This window comes from Dendrobates tinctorius, unplaced genomic scaffold (genome assembly GCF_039654945.1).
Source record: "Dendrobates tinctorius isolate UK_male_01 unplaced genomic scaffold, ASM3965494v1 ptg000214l, whole genome shotgun sequence".
NCBI lineage: Eukaryota > Metazoa > Chordata > Amphibia > Anura > Dendrobatidae > Dendrobates > Dendrobates tinctorius.
Window position 1 is genome coordinate 6,972,216 of NW_027361881.1, and position 19,445 is coordinate 6,991,660.

Here is a 19,445-nt window from a genome sequence, read left to right on the forward strand (position 1 = left end):
GTAGTTTTATTCTTGTACATAGGAGCAGTATTATAGTAGTTATATTCTTGTACATGGGGTAGTATTATAGTAGTTATATTCTTGTACATAGGAGCAGTATTATAGTAGAATTATTCTTGTACATAGGGGTAGTATTATAGTAGTTATATTCTTGTATATAGGAGCAGTATTATAGTAGTTATATTCTTGTACATAGGGACAGTATTATAGTAGTTATATTTTTGTACATAGGGGTAGTATTATAGTAGTTATATTCTTGTACATAGGGGGTAGTATTATAGTAGTTATATTCTTGTACATAGGGAGCAGTATTATAGCAGTTATATTCTTGTACATAGGATCAGTATTATAGTAGTTATATTCTTGTACATAGGAGCAGTATTATAGTAGTTATATTCTTGTACATAGGGACAGTATTATAGTAGTTATATTCTTGTACATGGGGTAGTATTATAGTAGTTATATTCTTGTACATAGGAGCAGTATTATAGTAGTTATATTCTTGTACATAGGGGCAGTATTATAGTAGTTATATTCTTGCACATAGGGGGCAGTATTATAGTAGTTATTTTCTTGTACATAGGGGCAGTATTATAGTAATTATATTCTTGTATATAGGGGCAGTATTATAGTAATTATATTCTTGTACATAGGGGCAGTATTATAGTAGTTATATTCTTGTACATGGGGGCAGTATTATAGTAGTTATATTCTTGTACATAGGGGCAGTATTATAGTAGTTATATTCTTGTACTTGGGGGCAGTATTATATTTGTTATATTCTGTTTCTTAGGCAATCCCTGCATGTGTTGTAGCTATCAAACAGCCGCAAGACATGCAGGCGCGGGGACTCAAACATATTTTTCGAGTCACTCTGTTTGCACCCGAACATGCGTCTATATTGCCTTATCCGAGCACGTTTGCTCATCACTAGTGTCCAGTCTTTCTGCTTTATAATTTTCCAAAAATTTTTAAATTTCAGTCACAAGTGTTCTTTGGCTGCCTGTGTTTTTAAGGTAGTGATAAGAATATTTCTCTTCAATTTTTTAAATGAACGGCCCCTTTAAAAGAGAAAAAGGGAAAACATTTTCAAAGGGTAACCTTGAACCGTCAATCAGAAAATGCCTCTTTTTATCCTTCCCTGCAGGATTAAGATAAACCAATCACACTTATGTTGTTCCAAGTCTCCTGCACAACACTCGCATGAAAGAAATATAGGAAAAACTCTGGATTCTAGAAAATGACCCCAAAATGCCAAGGAATGTCCTATCTCCTCACACACTGTTCCCTAATCATAATAATGCAGAGTATCTGCGGAGCATGGGGGGATGCTTAACACTTGTCAGGGGCTGCGCAGCCTTGTCTGCTTCACTATGCTTTATATACAACGCTGTCACTCGATGTTTCAGATCCAATGTCACTTCTATCATTTCCAGCAAGACCGCAAATACTGCATCTAAAACACCACAATATCAATATCGATTATATTCAGATTGAGCGCTGATCAGACCCCCAAATCCTTTCATCATAGTACAAGAGCATAACTACTGTAATACTGCTCCTATATACAAGAATATAACTACTATAATACTGCCCCCTATGTACAGGAATATAACTACTATAATACTGCCTCCTAAATACAATAATATAACTACTGTAATACTGCCCCTATGTACAATAATATTACAATAATACTGCCCCCTATGTAGAAGAATATAACTACCATAATACTGCTCCTATGTACAAGAATATACAGTATATACTCGTGTATAAGCCGACACGTGTATAAGCCGACCCCCATAATTTTGCCACAAAAACCTGGGAAAACGTATTGACTTGCGTATAAGCCTAGGGTGGAAAATACAGCAGCTACTGGTAAATTTCAAAAATAAAAATAGATACCAATAAATGTAAAATTAATTGAGACATTAGTAGGTTAAATGTTTTTGAATATCTGTATTGAATCAGGAGCCCCATATAATGCTCCATACAGTTCATGATGGGCCCCATAAGATGCTCCATACAAAATACACCCCATATAATGCTGCACAAAGGTTATTAATACCCCCATAAGATGCTCCATAGAATAATATGCCCCATATAATGCTCCATAAAGGTTATGGCCTCATAAGATGCTCCGTAGACTATGCCCCCATAAAATGCTCCATAAATTACGCCCCATATGATGCTCCATAGATTATGCCCTCATAAGATGCTCCATAGATTATGCCCCAATAAGATGATTCATCGATTATGCCCCCATAAAATGCTCCATAGATTATGCCCCATATGATGCTCCATAGATTATGCCCCCATATGCTGTTCCATAGAATATGCCCCCATATGCTGTTCCATAGAATATGCCCCCATATGCTGCTCCATAGATTATGCCCCCATATGCTGCCGCACTGAATATGCCCCCATATGCTGCTCCATAGACTATGCCCCCATATGCTGTCCCATAGAATATGCCCTCATATGCTGCCCCATAGGATATGCCCCCATATGCTGCTCCATAGATTATGCCCCCATATGCTGCCGCACAGAATATGCCCCCATATGCTGCTCCATAGACTATGCCCTCATTTGCTGCTCCATAGACTATGCCCCCCATATGCTGCCCCCATAAGATGCTCCATATATTATGCCCCCATATGCTGCTGCAAAAAATGCTATACTCACATTTCCTGCTCAGGACCCAGCACCTGAGATATTCACCTGTCTGGGGTCTATCGCTGCTCATCGCTGTCTGTCACTTCCTGTGTCAGTGACTGTTTAGCCAGCACAGCAAGTCACCGCACCCCCTGCTGCCTAAACATCACTGACAGGACACAGCAGACAGTGGTGAGCAGCGTGGGAACTGCCCCTATGTACAATAATATTACTATAATACTGCCCCCTATGTACAAGAATATAACTACTATAATACTGCTCCTATGTACAAGAATATAACTACTATAATACTGCCCCCTATGTACAAGAATATAACTACTATAATACTGCTCCTATGTACAAGAATATAACTACTGTAATACTGCTCCTATGTAGAAGAATATAACTACTATAATACTGCTCCTATGTACAAGAATATAACTATTATACTGCCCCCTATGTACAAGAATATAACTACTATAATACTGTCCCCTATGTACAAGAATATAACTACTATCATACTGCTCCTATATAGAAGAATAAAACTACTATAATACGGCCCCTGTATACAAGAATATACTATAATACTGCCCTCTATATACAAGAATATAACTACTATAATACTGCCCCTGTGTACAAGAATATAACTATTATAATACTGCCCTCTATATACAAGAATATAACTACTATAATACTGCCCCTATGTACAAGAATATAACTACTATAATACTGCTCCTATGTACAAGAATATAACTACTATAATACTGCCCCCTATGTACAAGAATATAACTACTATAATACTGCTCCTATGTACAAGAATATAACTACTATAATACTGCCCCCTATGTACAAGAATATAACTACTATAATACTGCCTCTATGTGTCACGTCGCCATCGGATACATGGACTGCTGTTCCTGCTTTGGCCACCAGGAGGCACCAGACTGACACGTCGCCGTCAGACCCGAGCTCTGCTATTCCGGTCTACGCCTCTGGGAGGCACCGGATTGACATGTCACGCTGAAACTCGGGGACGGCTGTTCCTGCCTCGGCCACTAGGAGGCGCCGTGGTCTGCCCGATGGTACTGCTAACAGGGAGGAGGCTCCTCCGCAGGCATCTGGCGGCCGCAGGCTGCGCTCCTCTGTCGGTCATGAAGGGGTTGGTGCATCACCATCTGGCCTGGTCCTGGGGGCGGTCCTAATGACGTCATCAGACCGTGAACCTGTGAGGGATGATCTCATCCCTCAATTACCTTGGGGCCTGTCTTGCAGGCCGCCAGATATAGTCTTGGTTTCCCCAGTGTGCTAGTGTGTTATTTGCTATCTTTGATTCTGAACTTTGCCTGGATTTCTGACTCTGCTCCTGCCTGACGATTCTGTACCTCTGCCGCCCTCCTGGTTTACGACTCTGACCTTGGCCTGGATTTGACTCTGCTACTGTCTGCCGTTTTTGTACCTCTGCTGCCCTCCTGGTTTAGACTTGGATTCCTGACTACGCTTTTGGTCCCATTTTTTAACCCCTTTCTGGCGACCGTCCTGCTCTGGTCCGCTGCTCTTATTCAGACAGCTACCTCCAGGGCTCTGCTGTAAATCCAGATCCCTGTATAGGGGTAAAGGGTATCAGGGTTGCTCGGGGTGCTGTCTTACTGCAGCCCAGACTCGCAGACGGACGTCACATTATATCTGGCCCCAAAAAACGTTTTTATATATATATTCAACATATATAAAAGCAGTGTCCCTGAACTTTTTTCTCTCTTCTCCCTTCTCCTGCCTGAGCTGATTATTTGACCTAACACCTGTTACCTGCTTCAGTGCACAGCCTGGAGGAGCACTCCCATCCTCCTACACAAGCATGCTGCAGTCTGGAGACTTCAGGGAAAATGCCGGACGTCAGAGATCCACAGTCCTGGGACATCGGCCCCTGGGCAGCTTTGGTCAAACCTGCCCGGGGGCTCAGGTATTGCCCGCAAATGCGGCTAAAGTTTTGTTACCCGTCTCTCTCTCATTTTGTAAGAAATCTCTGTGTTTGAAGGCTTATGTGGATAGTGGCTCTGAGGGAAATTTCATGGATTCTTTGGTTGCCAGGAATCTTGGTGTACCGCTACTGAGGCTTAATGCCCCTATTAAAACTACTGCTATCAATGGCACATCTATTGTCCAGGGTGGAGTGGAATTTGTTACTCCAGGAATTGCAATGTCAGTGGGGGCATTACATACTGAACATATGTCATTTTTTGTGATTGATGATTTATCAGCCGCAGTTGTTTTGAGGATGCCATGGTTACGTAAGCACAATCCTGTCATTGACTGGCACCTTGGTGATATTGTGCGCTGGAGTCCACATTGTCAGGATAACTGCATATCGCTAGCAGTAAACCAGGTTAATGTTAAAACCCCCTGCATACCTTATGCTTTCAGGGACTATGAGGATGTCTTTTCTGAAGTGGAATCTGAGGAATTACCCCCTCACAGAGAATATGATTGCCCTATAGACTTGATTCCGGAAGCCCGTCTCCCAAAGGGGAGAATATTTAATCTCTCTGGTCCAGAACGTCAGGCCATGAATGACTACATAGCGGGCAGTTTACGAAAAGGCTTTATTAGACCGTCCACCAGTTGGGATTGGGTTTTTCTTTGTGGAAAAGAAAGATGGAGGTCTCAGACCTTGCATTGATTACCGGGAATTGAACACAATCACTGTAAAGAACCAGTATCCGCTTCCACTCATCCCTCATATTTTTAATCAGCTTATGGGAGCCCTTTGGTTTACTAAACGTGACCTCAGGGGGGCATATAATCTAGTCCGCATAAGAGAGGGAGATGAGTGGAAAACCGCGTTTAACACCCCCCTTGGCCACTTTGAGTACCTCGTAATGCCGTTCGGACTCCGCAACGCACCTGCCGTGTTTCAAAATTTTGTGAATGATATTTTCAGAGACATTTGTGGGGTGTATTTGGATGACATCCTGATTTACTCTGCTGATCCTGTGACACACGCTCAACACGTCTGTTCTGTGCTCCAAAGACTGCGAGAACATTCTTTATTTGCTAAACTAGAGAAATGTGTTTTTTTTTTTTTTTGAGGAGGTACAGTTTCTGGGGTACATGGTCTCAGGCAAAGGTTTCTGCATGAATTCTGCCAAGATCCAACCCATTAAAGCATGGGTACAACCCAAATCGCTAAAAGCGCTGCAGCGATTCTTAGGGTTTGCCAATTACAACCGCAAATTTATTAAGGCTTTCTCAGAGATTGCCAAACCACTCACGAATTTGACCCGGAAGGGGGCAGAAGTGGCTAATTGGAAACCTGAGGCACTTCAGGCACTTTCTACTTTAAAGGAGTGTTTTGTGGCTAACCCAGTACTAATCCAGCCTGACCTGGAATGGCCGTTTGTGGTAGAAGTGGATGCCTCTGAGGTTGGAGTAGGGGCAGTGCTTTCACAAGGCACAGCATCCCTTACGCAACTTCATCCATGTGCTTTCTTTTCCCGAAAGTTCTCTCCTATGGAAAGGAATTATGATATAGGGAATCGGGAATTGTTGGCAATAAAATGGGCCTTCGAGGAATGGCGTCACTTCCTCGAAGGTGCTAAACATAAAATTACAGTGATCACAGATCACAAGAACTTGACCTACCTGGAGTCAGCCAAAAGACTGAATTCTAGACAGGCAAGGTGGGCATTGTTTTTCTCGAGATTTGACTTTGTAATCACCTAAAAACGTAAGGGCTGATGCCCTCCTCTCTCGCAGTTTTTGCCCCTCACAAACCGAGGACTCTGAACCAGTTCCAACATTGACCAATGGGATTGTTGTTTCGGCTGTGCCTTTGGACCTTCTGGAGGCGATCCGTAGGTCCCCAGAACAAGCCCCTGACATGACGCCCCCATAAAAATTGTTCGTTCCGGCCACGTTACGCCTGCAAGTTCTGAAGGAGTCGCACGACTCTGTTCTGGCAGGCCATCCTGGTGTCAATAATACCACCAGACTGGTGACTAGGAATTTTTGGTGGCCGACAGTGGTTAAAGATTGTAAAGATTATGTGTTCGTTTGTGAAATCTGTGCCCGCGCCAAGTCCCCCCATAATCGCCCTGCCGACTGGCTCCTGTCCTTGCCCACCGCTGATAGCCCATGGACCCACATCTCCATGGACTTCATTACTGACCTGCCGCCCTCAGAAGGGAAGACGTGTATCTGGGTGGTGGTGGATAGGTTCAGTAAGTAATGTCATCTTGTTCCCCTGTCTGGTTTACCTAATTCTGAAACTTTGAGTAAGCTCTTCATTGTTCATGTTATACGATTGCACGGCGCTCCGGTGAATATTGTGTCCAACAGGGGTACCCAGTTCTTTTCCAAGTTCTGGAGGGCTTTCTGTAAATGCATAGGCATTGAATTGTCCTTCTCCTCTGCCTATCACCCTGAGACCAATGGTCAAACTGAACGCACCAACCAGGCTCTGGAGCAGTATCTCCGCTGTTACGTATCGGAGCATCAATCCGATAGGGTGGAACATCTGCCGTTAGCTGAGTTCTCCCTGAACAACAAATACCAGGAGTCCATCAAAACTACCCCTTTCTACTGCAATCACAGACTGCACCCACGCTTTGGTTCATTTGTCGGAGCTGCCGGGGGTAGAAAAATCTATACATCGGTTAAAGACTATCTGGTCGGAAGTAAACACAAACTTGAAGGGGTCCCAGGTTAGACAAGCTTTGGATGCAAATAGACGGCGATCCAAAGGACCACACCTGGGAGTTGGGGACAAAGTTTGGCTTTCCACCAAGAATATCAAGCTTAAAGTGTCGTCTGCCAAACTGGGTCCCAGATTCATTGGTCCACATGAAATAATGGAAGTGATTAACCCGGTAGCTTTTCGCTTAAAACTTCCTCAGTCTTTTAAATTGCCCAGTGTTTTAAACAAATCTCTCCTCAAGTTGTACCGCTCCCCAATCCATCCTGTCCAGTCCCCTCCTCCTCCAGTTTTGGTCAGGGGTACCTTGGAATATGAAGTCCAGGGTGTTCTTGACTCCCGCTTAGTGAGAGGTTCCGTGCAGTACCTGGTGCACTGGAAGGGCTACGGCCAGGAGGAGAGGTCCTGGGTTTCCGCTAGTGACATCCACGCCAAAGGTTTGATTAGAAAATTTCACCTCCTTCACCCTAACAAACCTGGTTTTGAGGGTCCGGAGGCCCCTCTTAGAAGGGGGGTACTGTCACTTCGCCATCGGATGCAGGGACTGCTGTTCCTGCTTCGGCCACCAGGAGGCACCAGACTGGCACGTCGCCGTCAGACCCGAGCTCTGTTATTCCGGTCTCGGCCTCTGGGAGGCGCCGGATTGTCATGTCACGCTCAAACTCGGGGACTGCTGTTCCTGCCTCGGCCACTGGGAGGCGCCGTGGTCCGCCTGTGGGTACTGCTAACAGGGAGGAGGCTCCTCCGCAGGCATCTGGCGGCCGCAGGCTGTGCTCCTCTGTCGGTCATGAAGGGGTTGGTGCATCACCATCTGGCCTGGTCCTGGGGGCGGTCCTAATGACGTCATCGGACGGTGAACCTGTGAGGGATGATCTGATCCCTCAAATACCCTGGGGCTGGTCTTGCAGGCCGCCAGATATAGTCTTGGTTTCCCCAGTGTGCTAGTTTGTTATTTGCTATCTTTGATTCTGACCTTTGCCTGGATTTCTGACTCTACTCCTGCCTGACGATTTTGTACCTCTGCCTCCCTCCCGGTTTACGACTCTGACCTTGGCCTGGATTTGACTCTGCTACTGTCTGCCGTTTTTGTACCTCTGCTGCCCGCCTGGTTTAGACTTGGATTCCTGATTACGCTTTTGGTCCCGTTTTTTAACCCCTTTCTGGCGACCGTCCTGCTCTGGTCCGCTGCTCTTATTCAGACAGCTACCTCCTGGGCTCTGCTGTAAATCCAGATCCTTGTATAGGGTAAAGGGTATCGGGGTTGCTCGGGGTGCTGTCTTACTGCAGCCCAGACTCGCAGACGGACGCCACACTATGTATAAGAATATAACTACAATAATACTTCCCCTATGTACAAGAATATAACTACTATAATACTGCTCCTATGTACAAGACTATAAATACTATAATACTGCCCCTATGTACAAGAATATAACTGCTATAATACTGCCCCCTATGTACAAGAATATAACTACTATAATACTGCTCCTATGTACAAGAATATAACCACTATAATACTGCCTCTATGTACAAGAATATAACTGCTATAATACTGCCCCCTATGTACAAGAATATAACTACTATAATACTGCTCCCTATGTACAAGAAAATAACTACTATAATACTGCCCCTATGTACAAGAATATAACTACTATAATACTGCCCCATATGTACAAGAATATAACTACTATAATACTGCCCCTATGTATAAGAATATAACTACTATAATACTGCTCCTATGTACAAGAATATAACTACTATAATACTGTCTCTTATGTACTGGAATATACAGTGGGTACAGAAAGTATTCAGACCCCTTTACATTTTTCACTCTGTTTCATTGCAGCGATTTGGTAAATTCAAAAAAGTTCATTTTTTCCCATTAATGTACACTCTGCACCCCATCTTGACTGAAAAAAAACAAATGTAGAAATTTTTGCAAATTTATTAAAAAAAGAAAAACTGACATCTCATATGGTCATAAGTATTCAGACCCTTTCCTCAGACACTCATATGTAAGTCACATGCTGTCCATTTCCTTGTGATCCTCCTTGAGATGGTTCTACTCCTTCATTGGAGTCCAGCTGTGTGTAATTAAACTGATAGGACTTGATTTGTAGAGGCGCACACCTGTCTATATAAGACCTCACATCTCACAGTGCATGTCAGACCAAATGAGAATCATGAGGTCAAAAGGACTGGCCAAGGAGCTCAGAGACAGAATTGTGGCAAGGCACAGATCTCGCCAAGGTTACAAAAGTTTGTCTGCAGTACTCAAGGGTCCTAAGAGCACAGTGGTCTCCATAATCCTTAAATAGAAGAAGTTTGGGACCACCAGAAGTCTTCATAGACCTGGCCGTCCAGCCAAACTGAGGAATTATGGGAGAAGACCCTTGGTGAGAGAGGTAAAGAAGAATCCCAAGATCCCTGTGGCTGAGCTCCACAGATACAGTAGGGAGGTAGGAGAAAGTTCCACAAAGTCAACTATCACTGCAGCCCTCCACCAGTCCGGGCCTTTATGGCAGAGTTGGCCTGACGGAAGCATCTCCTCAGTGCCAGACATATGAAAGCCCACATAAAGTTTGCTAAAAAAAAAAAACAACACATGAAAGACTCCCAGACTGTGAGAAATAAGATTCTCTGGTCTGATGAGACGACGATAAAACTTTTTGGTGATAATTCTAAGTGGTATATGTGGAAAAAAACAGGCACTGCTCATCACCTGCCCAATACAATCCCAACAGTGAAACATGGTGGTGGCAGCATCATGTTATGTGGGTGTTTTTCAGCTGCAGGGATAGGACAACTGGTTGCAACTGAAGGAAACATGAATGCGGCCAAGTACAGAGATTTCCTGGATGAAAAACTCTTCCAGAGTGCTCAGGACCTCAGACTTGGCCGAAGGTTCAACTTCCAACAAGACAATGACCCTAAGCATACAGCTAAAATAATAAAGGAGTGGCTTCAGATCAACTCTGTGACCATTCCTGACTGGCCCAACCAGAGTCCTGACCTAAACATGAAAATGGCTGTCTGCCAACGTTCACCATCCAACCTGACGGAACTGGAGAGGATCTGCAAGGAAGAAAGGCAGAGGATCCCCAAATCCAGGGGTGAAAAACTTGTTGCATCATTCCCAAGACGACTCATGGCTGTACTAGCTCAAAGGGGGCTTCTACTCAATACTGAGCAAAGGATCTGAATACTTATGACCACGTGATATTGTGTTTATTTTTAAGAAATTTGTAAAAATTTCTACATTTCTATTTTTTTTCCCAGTCAATATGAGGTGCAGAGTGTACAATAATGAGAAAAAATGAACTTTTTTGAATTTACCAAATGGCTGCAATTAAACAAAGTGAAAAATTTGTCTCAAGATACTTTCCGTACCCACTGTATAATTCTGCCCCTATGTGCAAGGATATAAATGTTATGCTGCTATAAATGGTGAAGAACATGAGGACTTTATATGTGATGTCATGTTTTCTTCTTAAACAGTTTTTATTGAATATTTTCATATATAACATACAAAAAGTAAAAAGTATCCATGCAAGGACGAGGAAAAGCAAAAAAAAATTTAGCAAAACAGTCAAGTTAAACAGCAAGACAATCAAGTAAAGCATAACCGCCTTACATGAGTCGGAATCACCCAAAAACCATTAATTGATTGTCCAGAGCGATGCCATAATGCTGTCTTGAGTATCATTTTCCTTATCATCATAAACATCCGATAAACAAAAGAGAATGAAAAGAAGAAAAGATTGTAGAATAGGTATTAGAAAGTAAGGAAAAAAGAGAGAGGAGGAAATGGGGAGTCTGATTAAGAGGATGGAAGAAAGTGAGGGAAGAAGGGAACTTAGGGGTAAAGTATGAGGAGCGTTGAATCTCTCCCGTTTGTGATAACCGCCTCTCCGTTCTAGCCTACTCCGCTAATTGTGTTAGGAATCCAGGTGATTCGCAAAACATGATCCATTCCTAACATGTTTTGTAAAATGTATCCTCACGCTGGGTCGTAACGGTGGATAGCCTCTCCATCCTACATAGAAAATCCATTTCAGCTATCCGATCCCCGATACTTGCAGCTGTCTTAGAACGCCACTTCCTAGGAATGATAGTATGAGTGGCCGTTATGCAATGTTTTAGGAGTCCTACCTTCCCGATACTTGCGGCTGTCTTAGGCCTCTTTCACACTTCAGTTTTTTGCATCAGTTCAAATCCGCCAAAAAGTCAGACAAGCGGATCCGTTTTTAACTGATGTGAACGGATGGCACAGGATCCGTTTTCAGACGGATCCTGAAAATGAGGAAATTTAAAGGAAACGCTGGCTGGGAAGGAGAAGGAGAGAGGGAGAGAGAGAGAGAGAGAGAGAGAGAGAGATTGTGACTGGCGGATTGTGACTGATTGTAAAAAACTGAAGTGTGAAAGAGGCCTTAGAGCGCCACTTCCTAGGAATGATAGTATGAGTGGCCGTTATGCAATGTTTTAGGAGTCCTACCTTCCAGATACTTGCGGCTGTCTTAGAACGCCACTTCCTAGGAATGATAGTATGAGTGGCCGTTATGCAATGCTTTAAGAGTCCCACCTTAGGAGCCTGCGATTGTTGACAGTAGGCCCAGCCGTGGGTTACTTTGAATTATGTCACCAGAAACCTTTGAATAAATTTCAAAGACCTTATTCCAAAGTCTTCTAATTGGTGGCCAATCCCACCACATGTGGAGCATGGCACCCTCCGATGCCTCGCGCCTAAAGCAGAGGTCATGTCATGTTTTCTTATCACGTTAGTATTTTTTTTCATTGCTGCCAGTGATTATTTTCTGTTTTGCAGGAAGAGGTTGGTATCTTGTTAATCTGCAGCTGACGGTCACAGACGTCAATGATGAATCCCCACAGTGGACAATGCAGCCATTTCCTTTCTTGGCAACTGTTTCTCCTTTGGCCACAGCTGGAACAAACGTGTACAAATTACACGCCATTGATGAAGATGACGACGTCAATGGAGAAGTGGAATATTTCCTTGTGGAAGGTGAAGGGACACTATCCTTCTATAGATATATACACATTCTGCATGCTCATTGGCCCCCTCCTATTGGTATAAACTCCCATCCAACAGCACGTCATGGTTATTGTTTAGAATAATTAAATCTCAGTTATTATACTCTGAGCCAGCTTCAATTACATAAAGCTAGAAACCATTAAATGGACGATTTGTTCTGGATTCTAAAGTCTTAGTTATACCCACATTGTATGCAATCTATAAACATGTTTCTTTTAATCCAGGTGGTGACACAAGGTTTGGAGTGGACAGAAGTAATGGTTGGATACAAACCACAGGACAAGTCCTGGAGGAAGGTGTAGAGTATCTACTAACTGTGCAAGCGGCTGATGTATATGGAAAGAGAAGCTCACTAGCTCTGGTGTCAGTGATTGCTGGTGAACGACCTCCCCAGTTTAGAAATGTCTCTTACATAGTCTATGTACCAGAAAACACACCTGCAGGACATGTGTAAGTTACTGGAAGTGCAATATGAGTAATATAATACTGCCCCCTATGTACAAGAATATAACTACTATAATACTGCTCCTATGTACAAGAATATAACTACTATAATACTGCCCCTATGTACAGGAATATAACTACTATAATACTGCCCCCTATGTACAAGAATATCACTACTATAATACTGCCCCTATGTACAAGAATATAACTACAATAATACCGCCCCTATGTACAAGAATATAACTACTATAATACCGCCCTTATGTACAAGGATATAACTACTATAATACTGCCCCCTATGTACAATAATATAACTACTATAATACCGCCCCCTATGTACAAGAATATAACTACTATAATACTGCCCCCTATGTACAAGAATATAACTACTATAATACTGCCCCCTATGTACAAGAATATAACTACTATAATACTGCCCCTATGTACAAAAATATAGCTACTATAATACTGCCCCTATGTACAAGAATATAACTACTATAATACTGCCCCTATGTACAAGAATATAACTACTATAATACTGCCCCCTATGTACAAGAATATAACTACTATAATACTGCCCCTATGTACAAGAATATAACTACTATAATACTGCCCCTATGTTTGCAAGAATATAACTACTATAATACTGCCCCTATGTACAAGAATATAACTACTATAATACTGCCCCTATGTACAAGAATATAACTACTATAATACTGCCCCTATGTACAAGAATATAACTACTATAATACTGCCCCCTATGTACAAGAATATAACTACTATAATACCGCCCCCTATGTACAAGAATATAACTACTATAATACTTCCCCCTATGTACAGGAATATAACTACTATTATACTGCCCCCTATGTACAAGAATATAACTGCTGTAATACTGCTCCCTATGTACAAGAATATAACTACTATAATACTGCTCCTATGTACAAATATATAACTACTATAATACTGCTCCTATGTACAAGACTATAACTACTATAATACTGCTCCTATGTACAGGAATATAACCACTATAATACTGCCCCCTATGTACAAGAATATAACTACTATAATACTGCTCCCTATGTACAAGAATATAACTACTATAATACTGCCCCCTATGTACAAGAATATAACTACTATAATACTGCTCCTATGTACAAATATATAACTACTATAATACTGCCCCTATGTATAAGAATATAACTACTATAATACTGCTCCTATGTACAAGACTATAACTACTATAATACTGCTCCTATGTACAGGAATATAACCACTATAATACTGCCCCCTATGTACAAGAATATAACTACTATAATACTGCTCCCTATGTACAAGAATAAAACTACTATAATACTGCCCCCTATGTACAAGAATATAACTACTATAATACTGCTCCTATGTACAAATATATAACTACTATAATACTGCCCCTATGTATAAGAATATAACTACTATAATACTGCCCCTATGTACAAGAATATAACTACTATAATACTGCTCCTATGTACAAGACTATAACTACTATAATACTGCCCCTATGTACAAGAATATAACTACTATAATACTGCCCCTATGTACAAGAATATTATATAACTACTATAATACTGCCCCTATGTACAATATAACTACTATAATACTGCCCCTATGTACAAGAATATAACTACTATAATACTGCCCCCTATGTACAAGAATATAACTACTATAATACTGCTCCCTATGTACAAGAATATAACTACTATAATACTGCTCCTACTGTATGTACAAGAATATAACTACTATAATACTGCCCCTATGTATAAGAATACAACTACTATAATACTGCCCCTATGTACAAGAATAAAACTACTATAATACTGCCCCCTATGTACAAGAATATAGCTACTATAATACTGCCCCTATGTATAAGAATACGACTACTGTAATACTGCCCCCTATGTACAAGAATATAACTACTATAATACTGCCCCTATGTATAAGAATACGACTACTGTAATACTGCCCCCTATGTACAAGAATATAACTACTATAATACTGCTCCCTATTACAGTTAAAACCAGAAGTTTCCATCCACTATATATAAAGACACATCTGCAGGTTTTTCTCAATATCTGACATGAAATCAGAATAAACCTTTCACGTTTTAGGTCAGTTAGGATTACAATAATCTAATATATAAAGCTCAAGTGTATGTACGTGTGTATGTCTGGGATTGGCATACGCACCGTCGCAGCTACAGCCACAAAATTTGGCACAGTCACACGTCTGGACCCCGAGAGTGTCCTAGGCTATGTTGTGAGGCAAAATTTTAACCCCGTGCGTTCCAATTCACCAAACAATTTGCCCCTATCTACATAATGGGGAAAAAGTGTGTATCAAGCCCCGCCCCTCATTATGATGTCATAATGGTTGACTATGGGATGGAGGATGTGTGATGGGCATATGGGCACTGGACTATGGGATGGAAGATATGTATGACGGGTATATGGGATGGCGGATATGTATGATCGGTATATGGGCACGGGACTATGCGATGGAGGATATGTATGATGGGTATATGGGCATGAGACTATGAGATGAAGGATGTGTGATGGGTATATGGGCACTCGACTATGGGATGGCGAATATGTATGATGGGTATATGGGCACGGGACTATGGGATGGAGGATGTGTGATGGGTATATGGGCATGGGACTATGGGATGGAGGATGTGTGATGGGTATATGGGCACTCGACTATGGGATGGAGGATATGTATGATGGGTATATGGGCACGGGCCCATGGGATCGTGGATATGTATGATGGGTATATGGGCACGGGACTATGGGATGGAGGATAATTATAATTTGCTATAACTAACCACAGTTAGTTACTATGCCCGGGCAGCGCCGGGCTCTTTAGCTAGTTATTAATATTTGCCAAATGCCAGAATAATGAGAGAGCGAGAATGTTGTAAGTCATTTTATTACTTACTGCAAAGTGAAAAGTTTCCATCCATTTCATTAGTATTTGGTACCATTGCCATTAACCTGAATGACTTGGGTTAGACGTTTGGGATCTCCTTCCACAAGCTTCTCACAATAGTTGGTTGGAATTTGGGCTCATTCCTCTTGACAAAACTGGTTTAACCTATCCAGGTTTGTAGGTCGCCTTGCTCGCGCCGGCCTTTTCAACTTTACCATAAATTTTCCATAGGATTGAGATCTGGGCTTTGTGATGGCCGCTCCAAAACATTGACTTTGTTATCCTTTAGCCACTTTGTTACCATTTTGGCAGTATGCTTCGGGTCATTGTCCATTTGGAAGACCCATTTCCGCCCAAGATTTAACTTCCTGGCTGATGTCTTAAGATGTTGGTACAGTATTGCCACATAATCTTCTTTTCTCATCTATTTTGTGTAGCAAAACAACCCCACAACATGATGCTGCCTCCACCGTGTTTCACAGTGGGGATGGTGTTCTTAACCTTCCAAGCTTCTCCCTTTTTCCTACAAATGTAACAATTGTCATTATGCCCAAAAAGTTCCATTTCTCCTTCGTCTCATTGGGGGACACAGAGACTGTGGGTGTGTGCTACAGCCGTCTGGAGGCTGACACTAGGCATACAAAAAACAAGTTAGCTCCTCCTCCACCGCATACACCCTCGCCCCTATAGCGGGCAGAAACCAGTTTTTTGCTTAGTGTCTTTGGAGGCACACGCAGTCTGGTTTCTCCAGACTAGGTTTCTTTTTCGGTTCTCACTATGAAGAGGAGATAGGGGCGACGGATCCTATAGAAAGGGTCCGATCTCCCCAAACCATCAACGGGCGAGCACGCGTTGAGCATCGCTCCGCGTATCCTTTCCCGCACCGAGGGACACCTCTGGGACTTTTCCCCAGACATCTATTTTTCGTGTTTGTTATTTTTTGAAGACGAGAAGGGGCAACGCATCCTATAGAAAGGATCCGATTTCCCCAAACCAGCAACGGGCGACTACGTGCGAGAGTCCCTCCACGTCTCCTCTCCCGCGACGTGGGACACTATGCCAGACTTAGCCCTGTCCACCCCTAGGTATGGAAACCATGGGCTTGCACTCGGGCACAAGACTAGTCTGTGCGCCCCCACTGCTCCACCAACGCTTGACGGCAGTGCTGCACGGCGGCGGACGGTCCCTCTCCTCGCCCCTACAGGGCAGACGGAGTTAGGGTGCCTGCACCGTCCAAGAAGGAGACTAGCAGGTGCGGAGGGCCCTGGGCGCAGTCAGGTGGACCACCCCCCCCAAAACCCCCCCAAACCCCCCCCAATACCTGGGGCAGAGCGGGCAGTGGCTGCACAGGAGGTGGAGGAGAGGACGTCGCTGGAGCCTGGCGGACCCCAGGTGGGTAGCGCCATTAATTTAGCCCGCGGCTTCGGCCTAGGCCGCGGGCGGAAGTGGGCGGCAGCGCTCCGGCCGCGTCTTAGGCGGCGTCGCTTCGGCGCCCCCCGTCCCCGGTATCGGCGTTACAGGATCCGGGGCGGGGCGTATCGTAATTTAGGCCGCGGCTCCGGCCTGATCCGCGGGCGGAAGTCCCGCCCTCAGTGCGGCGTCCGTCGGCGTCACTTCCGGCGCCGCCCCCCTCCTGGCAGGGCGGGCGCCGGATAAAATGGAGTCCCCGATGGCAGTCCGGGGTAGGCCGCAGGAAGCGCAGCTTACCGCAAAGCGCGGCAGTCCCCGGAGACCGCCACCAACAAAGCTGGAGGGGCCTCCCACGGCAGGAGCCGGGAAAAGGACTACAGAGGGGTAAGTGTGACCCCGGCCTGAAGGCCACGCTAGGGCATATAGGGCTCCCCTCTCCTCCGCATTCGCCCTCCTTGAAAAAGGGGAAAAAAAAAATAAAAAAATATATATATATATATATATATATATATATATATATATATATATATAAGAATCTATTTATTTATTTTTCTGGCCTTTTTCCAGCAGTATGTCTGGAAAAGGTAAAGCGCACGCATCCTTCTATGCCGCATGCGTTTCCTGTGGGGTTAGATTCCCACTAGCGCAGACCAGTAAATTATGTGAAACCTGTGACACACCGAACGCGCCCAGAAGCCCTCCCCCGCAGCAGAGCCCAGGGGTCCGGAACCCCCAGAGTGGGCGGTATCCCTCTCTCGGTCTATGGTATCATTAACAAAGGCAATTGAGACCCTTCAGGCCCTGGATAGGGGTAGAGATGACGGCTCGCCTGGTTGGGAGGGTTCTGCCTCCTCACATGAGCCGCCGGCCTGCAGGGGCCGCACTCTCTCTAGGCAGGCACATAGGAAGGGAACCCATACTGTGTCGCCAGGCCCCTCCGGTGCTTCAGCATCTGCGAGTGTGGCATCACTCTCGCCGTCACCCCTTTCAGGGAGCGAGCGGAGCTCAGTAGAGGATGTGGAAGAATCCTTGGACCTGGACACCCCAGGGTGCCGGGAGACGGTGGACAGTCTCATTGAGGCTGTCAACCAGACTCTGGGTATTGATGATGAGGTCACCCTAACCGCAGGGCATAAGGTGTCTTTTAAAAAGGCCCGGAAGCCGCGGAGAGTGTTCAGCACTCATCCTGAGTTCGAGGATATAGTGCAGCGGCACCGGGAACGGCCAGACAAGCGTTTTTCAGGACAGAAGACGCTAGGATCAAGATATCCATTTGCGCCAGAGCTCTGTAAAAAATGGGCAGAGTCTCCGGTGGTGGATCCCCCGGTATCCCGCCTGGCCTCAAGATCCCTGTTATCAGTGCCTAGTGGTTTGGCCATCAAGGACCCCACGAATCGGCTCATAGAGGGATTAGCGCGCTCGGTATACGAAGCATCAGGATCAGCACTCTTCCCTTCCTTGGCGGCAACATGGGTAGCCAAAGCCATGATGTCCTGGTCGGACTCTTTAAATGAGATCCTGCAGGATAGGGAGTTGCCAGCAGAGGTGGCTGAGATAACAAGTCAGATCGCAATGGCGGGTGACTATCTAATTAATGCATCCTTGGATGCAGCTAATAGCGCAGCACTTGCAGCAGCAAACGCAATCGCCATTAGGAGAGCCTTGTGGTTAAGGCTGTGGCGGGCTGATTCGGTGTCTAAAAAATCCTTGACTTCCCTGCCCTTTCAGGGTAACCGACTATTTGGGGAAGAATTGGATAGACTCATTTCGGACGCAACAGGGGGTAAAAGTAGTTTTCTCCCACAACAGAAGACAAGGACGCCATTTCGCCAGCCTCAGGCTCGTTTTCGGGCATTTTGCGCACCCGTGTGGACGGCAACGGCCAGTACCCCCGCTCCTGCGCGCTATAACCATGACAAAGAGCGTCAGGTCACCTACAGGACCAACCCGCTGGGTAGGATGCGAGGGCGTCCGCCCAGATCAAGGAGGCCCTCTACAAAATGACTCGAAGTGCGGTACCCGAGGACAGCAGGATTGGCGGTCGTCTGCAATGGTTCTGTCACATATGGGCTGCGGTGGCACGCGACGCATGGGTGACGGAGCTGATATCTTCCGGGTACAAGATAGAGTTTATAAAAAGTCCGCCAACACGATTTTTTCCCTCCCGGCTTCCCAAGTCAAGGTCTCGGGCAGAGGCATTACGGGGGGCCATCGAAGTGCTGCAGCACAAAGGGG

The 19,445-nt window shown here is 44.4% G+C and overlaps 1 protein-coding gene across 3 annotated transcripts in view; it reads left to right on the forward strand.

Annotated features, from left to right (window-relative positions):
• The window catches only part of LOC141058780 (neural-cadherin-like), a 131,730-nt gene that overhangs the window by 33,564 nt on the left and 78,721 nt on the right, over positions 1 to 19,445 (forward strand). For all 3 annotated transcript variants that reach the window (XM_073554996.1, XM_073554995.1, XM_073554997.1), the window contains exons 2-3: positions 12,165 to 12,362; positions 12,617 to 12,842. In XM_073554996.1, the coding sequence (XP_073411097.1) occupies positions 12,236 to 12,362; positions 12,617 to 12,842 (353 nt within the window). In that variant the 5' untranslated portion in view covers positions 12,165 to 12,235. The remainder of the gene's footprint in view (positions 1 to 12,164; positions 12,363 to 12,616; positions 12,843 to 19,445) is intronic.